This window comes from Neoarius graeffei, chromosome 18 (genome assembly GCF_027579695.1).
Source record: "Neoarius graeffei isolate fNeoGra1 chromosome 18, fNeoGra1.pri, whole genome shotgun sequence".
In the NCBI taxonomy this organism is placed as follows: Eukaryota; Metazoa; Chordata; class Actinopteri; order Siluriformes; family Ariidae; genus Neoarius; species Neoarius graeffei.
The window spans coordinates 20148044-20164906 of record NC_083586.1 but is presented as its reverse complement, the minus strand read 5'-3'; the positions used below and the strand labels follow the sequence as shown (position 1 = coordinate 20164906).

The window sequence follows — 16863 nt, the reverse complement described above, 5'->3', positions numbered from 1 at the left end:
GTTCTTTTGGCCCATTAGCCTACTGTCCAATATACATGATGGTGGTGTTGGGGGGGTGTATTTTAACATTTTATATTTTAAAATTGTGGCATGTTGTTTAAAAATTGATCATTATTGAAAGCAGCTCTTTGTCAGGAACCTCAGCAGTAACAGCAGAGTGTTCTGGAATAGGCACAAGCACTGACCTTGGGGAGCCAAACATAGAGCTGGGTGCCACACATTTCATTCAATGACACTTTCCCTATATTTTACTTATTTTGACTGAGAAATGTTTTATTGACAATTTTGATAACCCTTCACTTTTAATCCAGGTCTGTAGTGTGAAATGTTCTCGGCTATGTTTTTGTTTAAAAATGTTTTCCAAATTGTAGCTGTGTTTAATTCATATCCAGAAATATATATATATATATATATATATATATAATTATATTGGAATATATATATATATATATATATATATATATATATATATATATATATATATATATTCCAATATAATGAATGAATGAATGAATGAATTTATTTATTTCGAATATGTATAAAAATGTATGTAACTATTTGTACATACAAAAGAAAGAAAATGAAAAAAGTGACAAAAAAAGAATAAATAAAATAATATAAAAAGCTAATACATTACAATACACCGCACATTGTTCGAAAAAGGAGTGGGAAGAAGTACAATACTTTTTTTAATTTCCCACCCCTTTTTAACTACCCCGAAATCCAAACTACATTAATACACTTATAAAAATATATACCACATATACACTTCATGATTATCCATATAAATATATAATTACAAAAATAAATATATACTACATACCATATCCATATACATATATATATACATATACACATAACTATCTATATAAATATATAATTACAAAAAAAAAATATCTACTACATACTTATCCCTGTAAATATGAAGATATCTATCCCCATAAATAAATATATACCATATACTAAGCTAGTTCTAATATAACAATCAACCCTATTCTATTTATCCCTCATCATCCTCCATTAACATATTTCCTCTGCAATATACTTGTTTAAAAATATTTTTTGTACCTTTTTTTAAACAGATTTATATTTGCACTTTGTTTTATTTCTGTCTCCAGTCTGTTCCATAAAGTCACCCCACAGCTCGATACGCACATGCTTTTCATATTTGTTCGAACCTTTGGTTTTTTAAAATTTAGGTCTCCCCTTAGATTATATCCCCCCTCTCTCTCAATGAACATTCCTTGTATATTTTTTGGCAATAGATTATTTCTTACTTTGTACATTATTTGTGCTGTTCTGAATTTGACCAGATCCATAAATTTCAACATGTGTGATTTTATGAATAGTGGGTTTGTGTGATCTCTGTATCCTGTTTTGTTTATTGTCCTTATTGCTCTTTTCTGTATTGTACATATCGGCTGCAGAGTGGTTTTGTAGGTGTTTCCCCAGACTTCGACACAATAAGTCAGATATGGCAAAAATAATGAGTAATATAGAGTATGCAAAGATTTACAATCAAGAATATATTTTGTTTTCCACAGAATTGCCGAGCACTTTGCCAGTTTTGCTCGTACGTATCCTACATGAGGTTTCCAGCAGACTTTAGGATCCAAAATCACACCAAGAAATTTAATTTCCTGTACCATTTCTATCTTAGTATTGTCTATTATCAATTCTACATTACAATCTATTTTATGTCTCCCAAACAACATAATCTTTGTTTTGCTTAGATTTAATGATAATTTATTTTTGTCAAACCATAGTTTTAGTTTATTTATTTCAGTTGTGATTATCTCTAAAGTCTGCTGCAAATTCTCACCGGAACAAAAAATATTGGTGTCATCTGCAAACAAAACAAATTTCAGTTCTTGCGAAATTGTACATATGTCATTGATGTATATTATGAATAATTTCGGACCTAATATTGACCCCTGTGGTACCCCGCATGTAATGTTCATGAAATCAGATTTATGGTCACCTATCTGCACAAACTGTTGCCTGTTTCTTAGATAGCTCGACAGCCAACTCCACCCAACTCCCCTAACACCACACTTTTCTAGTTTACTTAATAATATACTATGATCAATAGTATCGAATGCTTTTTTTAGGTCCACAAATACTCCAATTGCTATTTTTTTATTGTCTATACATTTTGTGATTTCCTCTATTAGTTCCATTAGTGCCATCGATGTTGATCTGTCCGTTCTGAATCCATATTGACTGTCTGTAAGGAGGTTGTGTTTTTCAATGAATTTGTCCAGTCTATCTGAAAAAAGTTTTTCGAGTATTTTGGAGAATTGGGGGAGTAAAGAAACAGGCCTGTAGTTTGTGAAATGGTGTCTATCTCCGGTTTTAAACAATGGTATCACTTTTGCAATTTTCATTTTGTCTGGAAATGTACCTGATTGAAAAGATAAATTGCAGATGTGGGTGAGTGGTTTCACAATTCCCTCAATAACTGTCTTTACTGTTAACATGTCTATATCATTCCAGTCTGCAGAAGTTTTGTTTTTACATTTTCTTACAATTTGGATAATTTCTTCCTCATCAGTTGCAGTTAGAAAAATTGTACTTGGATTTCTGTCCCCCATATCTTCTATGTCCCCACATTGTGTTGTCTCGGGTTCCTTTATTTTTGCCGCTAAATCTGGTCCCACATTTACAAAGAATTGATTAAAACCATTCACCACATCCTCCATATTATTTATGGTCTTATCATTTACAGTGTAGTACTCTGGGTAATTTGTAGTTTTGGATCCATTTCTCACAATACCATTTAATACAGTCCATATACCTTTAATATTGTTTTTATTTTTCTCCACTAATTTATTATAATAGTCTTTCTTACATATCCTCATAATATTAGTTAATTTATTTTTATATTTTTTATATTTTTCCTCTGCCTCTATAGTTCGATGCTTTAAGAATTGTTTGTATAATATATTTTTCTTTTTGCAGGCATTTTGTAGCCCCTTGGTGACCCACGGACTATTTGTATATTTATGTATATTACTGTATTTCTTTATAGGACAATTTTTATTATATAGTTCATTGAATATTATTAAAAATTCCTCATATGCTTTATCAACATCTTTTTCTTTATAAACTACATTCCAGTCCTGTATTATTAAGTCATTTTTTAGTGCAATCATGGTTTCTTCAGTTTTCATTCTTATATATTTATAATTTTTATTATCCTTTTTCTTGCTATAATTACAGTAATATACATTAAAAATAGGTAGGTGGTCACTGATGTCTGTTAATAGTAGACCGCTCTCTATATTATTTTCCAGGATATTAGTAAATATATTATCTATTAAAGTGGTGCTGTGAGAAGTGATCCTGCTTGGTCTGGTAATAGTTGGGTACAGTCCCATACTTAACATTGAATTAATGAACTCTTCTGTCATTTTGTGTTTCTTATGATTTAAGAGGTCGATGTTAAAATCACCACAGATGTACATGACCTTCTGAGTTGATTTTATAAACATACTTTCCATCCAATCTATAAAAACTTCTATGCTTGATCCAGGAGATCTGTATATACAGCTCACCATTATATTTTTCATTTTTTCACAGCATATTTCTATTGTAATACACTCCATCCAATCATCAACAGCTACCGTCATTTTATTATTAATTTTATATTCCAAACTATTATCAACATATATTGCCACTCCCCCTCCTCTTTTGTTCTTTCTATTGATATAATTTAATTCATACCTGTTCAGCTCAAAATCTACTCCCATCTCATCGTTGATCCAAGTTTCTGATATGGCTATTATATTGAATGGAGTATTGAACTGACTGAGATATTCCTTCATTTTATGGAAATTGGCATACAGACTTCTGATATTGAAATGAATAATTGATATCTTATTTCCGTCTCTGATCTTTGCATTGTATTGATATTCAGTGTAATACCGGCAGCTGATATTGATGTTGCTGAAAAGATTATTTTCCGGATCAATATTATTTTCCATATCTTGTATTTTGTGCTCAGTATAATGGAAAGTGTCCAGTTCTTGTGTCCAGTGTCCAATCCTTGTGTCATGATTGTAAATTGCTTTATTTGGCTCCCTCAGAATTTGTCCAGTTCCCCAATATCTCGGATGACCAAGATCTTGGCCTCTTCTGGAGATCCCCTCAACTTGATGAAAATCTTGCAGTTTTGTGTCCAAGTGTTTTGGATTTTCCCCTGTTTCCTTAGTAGTCTCGCCTTTTTTGCAATATCTGCATTTTTTTTGTTAAGTGCTCATTTAAAAACACATCTGAGCCTTTCAGTTTCTTCCCTTGTTTTAACAATTGCATCTTATGCTTTCTGTTGGCAAATCTCATTATTACAGCTGGTTTGCCTGTGTTGCTTCTCCGTGGGAGAGGGTGACATGCTTCAATGTTATTGCTTTTTACCTCAATCCCCTTGGAGTGCAGGAATGCTAACACCTGTTTCTCCACAGAGTTAGCATCCTCCTCGTTCAGTTCCTCTCCATCTCTTCTCGCCACTGCTCCAGCATATGAGCGGGGTTGAATTTGCAGTCCGGTCACAATGATGTCATTCATCCGGGTGTACTGCTCCAGCTCCTCCACTCGGTTCTCGAGAATGGCGATCCTCTTTGCCTTCTCTGAATTCTGCAGCCTCAGAGCTTTGACCTCTTCTACCAGGTCCAGGATGGTCTTCTGCTGCACCCTGACAGCAGAGATTTCTTCCCCCAGAAAGTCGAGGGATTTTTTAATATCATCTATCTCCTCGACCGTAGGAGCTTTCTTCGGGGGCATTGCGTTTGTTGTTATTACAACATTTTATTATTATAATATTATAATATACTCAGCATAAACATTTTAAATAGATTCTATATTTTTGGTCCATCCATGACATATTACTAAAGTAGCCTATTTACTGTTGTTGATGTGGGTCACTTGCTGTTAGCCAATTCACTTTCTCATACCAGGAGAGCTGAAAGGAACGAGTATTATTCCCTACCTTTTTCACCAAGTCAATTTGAGGCGTTGGTCTACCCTGCTCTTTAATTTTAATTTTTTCCTCGAAAGGAAGACTGGCAAATGGCTTCGCCAAAATTAAATCAACAATGCTCGGCATCCGTGTGCAGCTTTCTTGCTAGCTGACTAGCCCCCTCAAGTTCAAGTTCAGTCACTCAAATAAATGAAATTTCTGGAACTAAGATAGCAAACTTGACAACACTATATTTACACTTTATTTACAATGAAAATATATACAAACTAAAAAAGCTGGTAGAAACCGTATGTAATGAATGAAATCGAAATGTAAGCTGATCTCTTACAATACACCACAGCACTTGCGAATCCGCATGGGACTGAACTGAAATTCACCGCTGCCTGTCTATATTTGAAATGAGCTGTCAATCAAAGAAAATATCCGGCCGCTTTCACCAATCACCAGTCTCCTCGCGGAAAGCTTTGCCATGTCCCTCCCACTGTGAGGCTGGGAGTCCGTGGGTGGGCGTTTTCACAGTATTTGTCCAATAATCGTCTTGCATTTTGAGATTGAAAAGCGCATAGCTCCCAAATGCCATTGAAGTCCACTGAGGCTGGGAGTCCGTGGGAGTCTGTGGGCGGGTGTTTTCGCAGTATTTGTCCAATCATCGTCTTGCATTTTGAGATTGAAAAGCGCAGAGCTCCCAAATGCCATTGAAGTCCACTGAGGCTGGGCTGCATCGCGCTGTCACGAGGGGGAAAAACTCACGCACACATTAGGCGAACTGGGGAAAGTTATAATGGAATGATTTCACACTGTAGTTGGGTTGAGCACATATATTTCTATGATTCTAGATCTGAAATAGCAATGTTAGAAGGTCGGCTATAACATAAGCCTAGCGCAATTCATCCTACACGATGTTCGTCATTTTTAGAGGAGGTATATATATATATATATATATATATATACACACACAACCCCGATTCCAAAAAAGTTGGGACAAAGTACGAATTGTAAATAAAAACGGAATGCAATGATGTGGAAGTTTCAAAATTCCATATTTTATTCAGAATAGAACATATGATGACATATCAAATGTTTAAACTGAGAAAATGTATCATTTAAAGAGAAAAATTAGGTGATTTTAAATTTCATGACAACACCACATCTCAAAAAAGTTGGGACAAGGCCATGTTTACCACTGTGAGACATCCCCTTTTCTCTTTACAACAGTCTGTAAATGTCTGGGGACTGAGGAGACAAGTTGCTCAAGTTTAGGGATAGGAATGTTAACCCATTCTTGTCTAATGTAGAATTCTAGTTGCTCAACTGTCTTAGGTCTTTTTTGTCGTATCTTCCGTTTTATGATGCGCCAACTGTTTTCTATGGGTGACAGATCTGGACTGCAGGCTGAGCCTTGGCCCAGAGAAGATGTCTGCGCTTCTGGATCATGTTTAGATACGGTTTCTTCTTTGAAATATAGAGTTTTAGTTGGCAATGGCGGATGGCACGGTGAATTGTGTTCACAGATAATGTTCTCTGGAAATATTCCTGAGCCCATTTTGTGATTTCCAATACAGAAGCATGCCTGTATGTGATGCAGTGCCGTCTAAGGGCCCGAAGATCACGGGCACCCAGTATGGTTTTCCAGCCTTGACCCTTACGCACAGAGATTCTTCCAGATTCTCTGAATCTTTTGATGATATTATGCACTGTAGATGATGATATGTTCAAACTCTTTGCAATTTTACACTGTCGAACTCCTTTCTGATATTGCTCCACTATTTGTCGGCGCATAATTAGGGATTGGTGATCCTCTTCCCATCTTTACTTCTGAGAGCCGCTGCCACTCCAAGATGCTTTTTTTATACCCAGTCATGTTAATGACCAGAGGTGGAAAGAGTACTAAAATATTATACTCAAGTACAAGTACTGTTACTCTGATGAAATTTTACTTAAGTACAAGTAAAGTTACCAGACAAAAAAATCTACTCAAGTAAAAGTAAAAAGTAGATCATTTAAAATGTACTTTGAGTAAAAGTAAAACGTTACTTTTAACAATGGGTGTTTTCTGCCTCCATTGTGTTGTGCAAAAATGAAAAAGAAGAGGAAACAAGGATATATGTACATCTCAACCCAGATGTTTTATTTAAAGGAAGTGTATCAAATTGAATGCTTTTAGGATAATGCTGCTTTAAAACTGAGACAAACAAAAAAGGTCAATACACACAGTCATGTCGTTTACATCGCCCTGACCACACACAAAGCATTGTACACGAAATATGAAAGTGAAATGTTGCACCGAAATCTCGTAGCTTGCCTGTGTGCACTGTGTGTTATTGAACAATTCAATTCAAACATTATTTGTTTTGCTTAGTATTCTTTTCTGGCCTGTTGGATGTAGAATGGTAGGAGGACTGATCACGTCAAGTTGACGAGCTAACTTGCTTGCATGATTAGCCAACCGAATAACAGACTAGTTACCGTTATGTTACAGTACCAACAGGTTGCTACTTCAACATTAGCAATGCCATCCACTATTTTTGGAATATAACCAGCCTATTGTCGGTTTTACTATGGAAAGGAAACATTATGATCAGGGGCGCAGATACGTTTTTTGAACTGGGGGGGACAAAAAACTGGGGGGACAAAAAACTGGGGGGGGACAAAGCTGCCAGCAGACCAACCCCAATCCCGATATGCCTGTCAAACTTGTTGTGGGTAACCATAGCAACCAAGCTCGAGCTCGCAACCTGTGCAGTCTGCGCAGCTCAACCAACCAAATATCAGTCTTTGTTTTGTTTTATGTGAGTTGTTGCAACTATGTATACACTGCTGTGCACCTCAATAAACCGAATGGTAATTAGTCTTTTGATTTTTCTGTGAGGTTTGCCTTATGCAAAGAAAGACAGCATAGACGTTTTTTCCTCCCTATAAGTGGGGGGGGACTGAACGAGGTGAATTTAAATCTGGGTGGGACGAATCCCACCCGTCCCACCTTCTATCTGCGCCCGTGATTATGATGCCAATGACAATACTTACCTCAACATGCTTGCGCAGATTAGACGTCGAATTTTTGTATGCCGCAATGGTTGTCTTCTTGGGCACACATAATCTGCATTGCATAATGAAACCGTCACCCCTTTTCTCTAGGAAGCTGAAGTGATCACGTATGTAGGGCCAGGGGTGCACTTCATTACTGGAAGAAATTGCGTTTTCTGCAGGGTCGTCCACCACAGGTTCCTCGGTCTCCTCCATGTCCGCAGGGGCGCTTTATCAACACCCATGGCCCAGGGGCTAGGCCCCTCATAGGCTACCTGTCAACCCTACCCTTACCGTTGGCCAGGAAAACACTCTTATTTTATTTGCAATACATGTCAAGCATTTACAGTGTAAGCGTGTAATTAGCCTAGAAGCCTACGATAGGTTATGTTTGGCTCAGCGTAGCTGCGCAAGGCCCACGCTCACATCGCTCAACACATCCGACCACAGAGGGAGAGAAGAACGCGCGCATTATCATTACAGAGCCGGTTCTGATTATTACCACGGACAGGACAGTGATACTGCGTAACTTTCACGCAGGGGCATGGCCAGAGATAACCACACAAGCGCGCATGCGCTAATGTAGACCTATGTGTTGTAAACATAAAACACACACACACCTACAGACAAGTCCTTTTAAAAAATAAAATACATAAAAATAGCTCGGCGGCATGAAAACAAACATTCACTGCAAGACAAGGTGCCCTAGAATTGCCATCAGTTTTTAATATCTATATGGACTTTGTTGTCAGGATTGCACAGCATGAGATATCAAAACTGTACCCAGATACAGGCTTCAAGTTCAGATATTGCATTCCAAATGAGGTATCCACAAGAGAAATGCGTACGAAAGCACGAGCATCAGGAGAGGGTTGCATAACAGAGATTCTATATGCAGATGATCAGGCCATACTCGCTGGATCCATCGAGGAGCTTCAGAATATTCTTCAGTTGTATGATAAGACCTACACCCGCTTTGGTTTACAAATATCATATGTCAAAACAGAAACAATGGCTTTTAATGTCAATGAGGATATCAAATGTAAACCAAGTATCATTTCCCTTGGCGGCACTAATATTAAAAATGTCCGCACCTTTAAATATCTTGGTTATAATATCAGCAACTGTGATGAATCCTCACACTTCCTGCATGCTAGGATAAGTGCTGCATTCATGAAATGGAATGAACTGAAACACGTTCTAACCGACCACCGAATACTACTAAAAACCCATATAAAGTTCCTAGTGGCATGCGTTCAATCTCGTCTCCTGTACAGCACACAGGCATGGCAACTATCATCCAGTGAAATTCACAAAATTGAGGTAGTGTGGCATGGCTTCCTAAGGAAAATGATTAAAGGTGGATATAAACGAAAGAATGCCCCTGACCAAAAGAACACTACAAATGAAGATATAGACTGGAGCTACAAGATGTCCAATGCTAACCTCCGGAAACTGACAGGAACCCAGGATATAAAACTATCCTGCTACGTACAACTAAAATATATTGCTCACGTTTCCCGGATGGGCAATAACCAAGTGCAAAAGCAGCTCCTGTTTGACAAAAATGGTTACAAATGGACGAAATGGGAAAATCTGCTGGGCATAGACACCCAACAGATAAGACGTATGATGATGGACAAATCAAACTTTGAGCAACTCCTGCAACTGCTACAGCAGAAGCACCCCTAGAGAGTTTAACTTTTGACAGGGGAACATGATGATGATGATGAAGGTACTTGGTTCGGTGACCACATGAAATGTAAACACCATGGACAGCGGCCAAACTCATAACTCTACAGACTGAAATACACGAAACCAAGTCCTACTAGGGTCTATTTACCGATCTATGTTCAAGCATCATGCAAGTCTTCCTTCCCCTTGAATAAGACCGTGCATTCAACTGCCTTTTTGACATGACTGCATAGAAATACCACTTGCAACAATATTTCACTCACTCCATCAAGAAAAAAGTTAAACATGATGAACACGGGCATACTGTTTTGAGCATACGATTTTTTAAAAAGAAACTAGCTACATCAAAGTCCTTCAATAAACCCATCCTTTAGCACAAATGAGCTTAACCTAGTTCAAAGCATGACGCTAGCAGTAGCTGCATAAGGCAAAATCATGTGGGCCTTTCGTCAACAACAAGCCACGGCGGGCAAACAATAATCAAGTGTCCTTACCTTAAAACGTTGTCTTGACCACAGAACTTCTCAAGTATTTCACTTAAATCCACACGGGTTAACAACACACCCAACACAGCTAGCGAGAAATGTGGATCTGCGCTAGCTTTGTATTGCTATTCCCCTCAGTATGCTTACTCTGTCTGCTGCCCGAACTGTGACAATTATAGGCTACAATCTTTTCATCAATTTCTTCAGTAGATGCCGTTTTAGACATTTTATTATCCCCATCGAAATATGCTATTATACTAACAGGATTATAACTCAAATCACACGACACGTATTCAAATCACAACTGATTTATTTTACTGTTGGACAGATCATAGCATATCTAGCCTAGCTGCACATAGCCTAGCTGCTGGTAGGCTGATAACTGATAAGTAGCTGATATTCTGAACAGATTGGTGATCCTTACCTTAAAAAAGTCTGTGACTTTAGGCAACGATTCTATCATTACCTGCATCTCTCTTTTTTTCCTTTTATGCGCCCCGCTAACATGTGAACGCTTCATCTTTCAAAGCCTTTAAATTTGTGTCTCAGTAGTCTGCAGTCTTTGGCGCGCTTTCATGCGTGACGTTACATTTTGTTACATTTTATTCTGGTACAGTTGTGGGTGTTCGTTTCGCGAACCACATCCACCATGTCTCTTACAGCAGGCTACTGTGCGCTCATTTATTTCTAACCTTACTTCTATCCGTACATTAATGTAGGCCCACGATTCCGACAGTTTATTATTTTATTAATATTACAAGGCCCCTGATTGGCTGTGGCCCAGGGGCTTGAGCCCCCCGAAGCCCCCCCCCTTAAAGCGCCGGTGCATGTCCGCCATCGTCTGTGTGAGACTCGCACGCGCGACAACTGTCCTTCCCGTGATTCATTTCCAGAACGCATTTCCCCTTCTCCGTTTTAGCCTTTTTTTATTTTTTTATTTATTTATTTTTTTACTCAGTAACGGTTGTGATGTAAAATGTACCGAAGTACACTACTTAAAAGAAAACATACTAAAGTAAAAGTACACTCTTTAAAAATTACTTGAAAAAGTATAAGTACACAAAAAAGCTACTCAAGTACAGTAACGCAAGTAATGTAACAATATGTAATTCGTTACTTTCCACCTCTGTTAATGACCTACTGCCAATTGACCTAATGAGTTGCAATTTGGTCCTCCAGCTGTTCCTTTTTTGTACCTTTAATTTTTCCAGCCTCTTATTGCCCCTGTCCCAATTTTTTGGAGATGTGTTGCTGTCATGAAATTTCAAATGAGCCGATATTTGGCATGAAATTTCAAAATGTCTCACTTTCGACATTTGATATGTTGTCTATGTTCTATTGTGAATACATTATCAGTTTTTGAGATTTGTAAATGATTGCATTCCATTTTTATTTACAATTTGTACTTTGTCCCAACTTTTTTGGAATCAGAGTTGTTTATTTATATACATATTTTATTTATTTTTTTTATTATCAAAAAAATTCAAAAATGAGTTTGATTTGAGACATACTCCAGGACCATGTTTATGAAATACTTGTTTAAATCAGTTTCATTTGACTCTTATGTCTCTGTGAGTTGATGTTTAGTTTCCCTTTTGAACTCAAATGCTTACTGAGGAAAACAGCATAAAACTTTCAAAATTTTCTTGAAAAAAATCAAACTTACCTGGTGAGGAAGGAGTTTGTGTGGATTGTTTATTTCCCATCTCTGTATAATGCAGGCAATACGTCACACAGGGAAAGTATGTCATACATACATACATGCATACTAATGAGCTGCAGGTGTAACTGGTTACTTACTGGAGACTGACAGCATGGCAGTGAGGTGTGTGTGGTTTTTGGATTTTTTATTTTTTTTATTGATTGGTCAATATATTGATCAAACAATTTGTGAAAAAAGAAATTAAGGTAATGTGGCAGCGGGGGCGTGGCCAAGCATCGGTCTGTGAATGGAGGGCGGAGTCAGGGAAGGTAAGTGGTGGAATCATTGCACCTGATGGGAATTAACCTGTTTGTGTGTCTTCCCCAGTGACCACGCCCTTTAAAAGGAGAGAGAGAGCAGAGAAAGGGAGCTCTCTCCCCAACTAGAACACTTGTGTGTGCATGTGTGTGGCTGGGAGAGTGTGAAAAGCTAAAAAAATAAAAAGAGTTTTTGAGAACTCAGTTCTGGCCTGCCGTGCTTCTGTGCTCCACCCACCTGGTCAGATACAACAGTGGTGCTGAAACCCGGGAAGGAGTGCAGAAGGGAACGGCCACATGGAGTCCTCCCCCTTCAAGGACCTGGTCCATGCCCTTACCACGACCCAACAGAGCCAGCACCAGGCACTGATCGCCCTCCGGAAGGATCAGGAACAACGGTTCGAAGCCCTGGTGCTGGAGCAACAGGAAGATCGCCAGGAGTTCCGGCACCTGCTCATGTCAGCAGGGTCCCCGATCACCACCATCGCGGACCCTCCCCACCTCACCCTAATGAAGATGGGTCCGCATGACGATCCCGAAGCCTTCCTCGCTCTTTTTGAGCAGGCAGCAGAGGCGTGGGGTTGGCCGGTGGAACAGCGCGCGGCATGCCTCCTTCCCCTGCTAACGGGCGAGGCGCAGCTGGCCGCGCTACAGCTCCCCACCGACAGCCGGCTGGTCTATGCAGACCTCCGCAGGACCATCCTCCAACGCGTGGGTCGCACCCCGGAACAGCAACAGCAGCGCTTCCGCGCGCTGTGCCTGGAAGAGGTCGGCCAGCCATTCGCATTTGGCCAGCAACTCCGGGATGCCTGCTGGCGGTGGCTGAGGGCCAACAACCACGACGCTGAGGGAATCATCAATCTGGTGGCGCTGGAACAATTCGTCGCCCGACTTCCGGCAGGAACAGCGGAGTGGGTCCAGTGCCATCGCCCGGCGTCGCTGGATCAGGCCATCGAGCTGGTGGAGGACCATATGGTGGCCGTTCTGATGGCAGGACAGCATGTCTCCCCTCTCTTCTCTCTCTCCCTCTCCCTCTGGGGTCCCTCACCCCAGCCGGCCCGCCACACCCATGGTGCCCTACCGTTTCCTACTTCCTTGTCTTTGTCTTCCCCCCCCCTCAGGTGAGTGATCTCCGGAACACCTGTGCAGGGAGAGAGCCTGGGCCGGTATGCTGGCGCTGCGGGGAACCGGGGCACCTCCAGCATCAGTGCTCGGCGATGGAGGTGGGCGCAGTGGTCTGGATCCCCGACACTCCAGGGACCGCCCTTGATCGGGCCGGAGCATATCGCAGACCGCTGAGTATCCAAGGGGATATGTATCAGGCTTTGGTGGACTCCGGTTGTAATCAGACCTCAATCCACCAAAGCCTGGTGCAAGACAAGGCATTGGGAAGAGCACAATTGGTGAAGGTGTTGTGTGTGCATGGGGATGTTCACAACTACCCTTTAGTGTCGGTCCACATTCTATTTTGAGGGGAAAAATTTAGAGTAAAAGCGGCGGTTAATCCTCGCCTTACCCACTCGATAATTTTGGGCACTGATTGGCCGGGATTTCGGGAATTAATGATGCATTTAGTGAACAGTGGGGCCTGCCATAGTTCAGCGGGGGGAGGTCCCAGAGTGGCATTGGTGGGAGCAGCTGTCACAGAGCCATCTACATAATCACTGCATCAGAGTGAGGAGCCACAGGCTCCTCCCTCTCTCAGGGATTCCCTCGCAGATTTCCCGTTAGAGCAGTCGCGAGACAAGACTCTGCAGCATGCGTTTGACCAAGTGAGAGTAATCGATGGTCAAACTCTCCAGCCAAATGCCACCCCATCCTTCCCCTATTTTTCCTTTTTTTTTAATTAATGTTTTGATCAGACAAATACTAAGAAATACATAAATCCACAAAACAAAAACAAAAACACAACACCCTAGGAAGTCTACATCACATACACAACCTGTACCTGAACCATAAAAAGCATTATGCAGAAGTAGGTAATATCATTCATTCATGTCCTGCAATTGAGCTAGAAAAGGGCCCCATACTTCGTTGAATATATCTTCCCTCCCTGCCACTTTATAGGTGACCCACTCATAGCTTGCCATTGAGATCAAATGATCTGAACCCAGCATCTCCCATCACATCCTCGAGAACATGAATACCAGACCTAATCCATTTATCCCAAAAGAAACTCTTCTTTTCTATTAACAGTTTCTTGTTGTGCCATATGGAGGATCTACTTGATAAATATGGATTGGTTTTTGTTATTTGATGTGCAATTTTCCACGACTCTCTGGCAAATGCCAGTACCGGGTCTTGGGAGGGGACCGGCCTATCAGTCTGTGAAAGAAAGACCTCCACCGAAAAAGGATACACTAGCTGCTCTTCTATTCTGACCCAGAAAGGGATCCTTGTGGGGGGTAAGTGAATTTTAGATAGCTGAGATAAAGAGAATGACAAATGATACCAGTCAATCCATAATAGTGCTAATCTCCCCTTGTCTTTAGCGGCACATAACTTGGTCTTTCCCCTATTTTTCCATTATTAAGGATAGATTATACTGAGTGACGCAGGACACTCAGACTAAGGAACAAATAACACAGCTTTTAATCCCGAAGAGCTGCCGGGAATTTATATTCCAGGCGGCTCACTTTAATCCCATGGCTGGACACTTGGGGCAGGATAAGACACTAGCCCGAATAATGGCCCGGTTCTATTGGCCAGGGATTCGCGGCAATGTCCGTACCGTAGGTGGTGTACGGCGTGCTGCAAATGCCAGTTAGTAAATCCCGCGGCCATTCCAAAAGCGCCTTTGCGCCATCTGCCATTAATCGAGACCCCATTTGAAAGAATTGGGATGGATCTCGTTGGGCCATTAGATTGGTCAACACGAGGATATCGCTTTATTTTAGTTCTGGTGGACTATGCAACGCGATATCCGGAAGCAGTGCCTCTTCACAATATCTCAGCACATAGTATTGCAGAAGCACTCTTCTGCATCATCTCCCGAGTCGGAATCCCCAAATAGATTCTGACTGATCAAGGCACTACGTTTATGTCACGCACACTGCGCGAATTGTATGGGTTACTGGGAATTAAGCCTATCCGCACCAGCGTTTATCACCCACAAATGGATGGCTTAGTCGAATGGTTGAATCGCACCCTCAAGAATATAATTAAAAAATTCATATGCCGCAGGGTGGATGAGATGGCTGGTGACATTGTTCAGCAGGTGACCGACAAACTGAAAGGAGCGGGATCTTTTGTGCTACAGTTAGACGAGTCTACTGACGTGAATGGAGAAGCCCAGTTGGTCATGTTTGCTCGTTTCAAAGATGACACAGTCAACGATATAGTTGAACACATCGTCTTCTGCAAGCCACTACCCGATAAAACCACGGGTGAGGACATTTTTAATTTGATTGTTTTTTTCACAGAGCACGAGTTGGACTGGAAGTGCTGCTCGCATGTATGCACAGACGGGGTAGCGTCTATGACAGGTCGGCACCGCGGACTTGTCTCTCGCATCAGGCAGGTAAACCCCGATATCCAAGGCATGCACTGCATAATTCACAGAGAAGCATTGGCTTCCAAACACATGAGCCCAGAACTGGACAGTGTTTTGACAGACGCTGTGAAAGTGATTAACTTCATTAAATCACGACCTCTCAATTCAAGACTGTTCCACAAGCTGTGCGAGGAAATGGGCAGTGACCATCATCAGCTGCTGCTACATACAGACGTACGTTGGCTATCAAGGGGGAAAGCACTACAGAGACTATTTGAACTGAGAGAGCAGGTGCACGATTTCCTCTCAGAGCATGGACATCCTCTGGCTGCTCAACTTGAAGACCAGACCTGGTTGGCTCACCTGGCTTACCTCACTGATGTTTTTGGCCGTCTGAATGAGTTGAACACAAGCTTGCAAGGTAATGACAAAACTGTTCTTCAGATGTATGATAAAGTTTCAGCATTCATGAGGAAAACTGACCTCTGGTTGAGAAGGTGTGAAAAGGGGGATGTCAGTAATTTCCCTCAGCTTAACTCTTGGATAGCTGACATGAAACAGAACATGAAGCAGAACATTTTGAAAACTGTAAAAATGCACCTGGCCAAACTGACAGCTGAGTTTGAATCCTACTTCCCAGACATTGAGGACATGTGTACTAGACTTGACTGGATACGCAGGCCGTTCATGCACAGCAGCATGGATACAGCACCAGAGCAACTCCATGAGAGCCTCACTGAACTGTCTTCAGACAGTGGCTTCAGACTGAAGTTTTCAGAGACATCGCTGACACAGTTTTGGTGCTGTGTGGAGAAAGAGTACCCAGAGCTTGCAAAAGAGGCTCTCTACCAGTTGCAGCCATTTGGGCCGACATACTTGTGTGAGGTCACTTTCTCAGCTCTGACACACATAAAGACCAAACACAGGAACAGACTTCAACTGGAGAGAAGTATCATTACAGCTGTTGCCACTATTCAACCCAGGTTACAGAAACTCATGAGTGGCAGACAAGTGCAAGTGTCTCACTAACAGTTACACAGCACACCTCACTACACCACACCCAAGTGACACAAAAACAGAAGTGAGGATGCTTTGCTTTGATAACACACACACGCACACACACACACACCATCTGCCTCTACAGATAAAACCAAGACTTAATTACATAATTATTATATTATATTATTGCTTAATTATATATTATATTCATTGAGATTTCATACTTATGTTTG

At 40.7% G+C, this 16863-nt stretch overlaps 1 protein-coding gene across 1 annotated transcript; it reads left to right on the top strand.

Moving 5' to 3' along the window:
* Positions 1 to 15331: 15331 nt before the first annotated feature.
* LOC132865725 (zinc finger BED domain-containing protein 5-like) lies at positions 15332 to 16660 on the top strand. The gene has a single exon (XM_060898253.1). The coding sequence runs from the start codon at positions 15332 to 15334 to the stop codon at positions 16658 to 16660; it is 1329 nt and encodes a 442-aa protein (XP_060754236.1).
* The last annotated feature ends 203 nt before the right edge of the window (positions 16661 to 16863 follow it).

What these genes read in the sequence shown, in the direction of transcription:
- LOC132865725 (XM_060898253.1), top strand. Translation starts at nt 15,332, where the DNA reads ATGGCTGGTGACATTGTTCAGCAGGTGACCGACAAACTGAAAGGAGCG.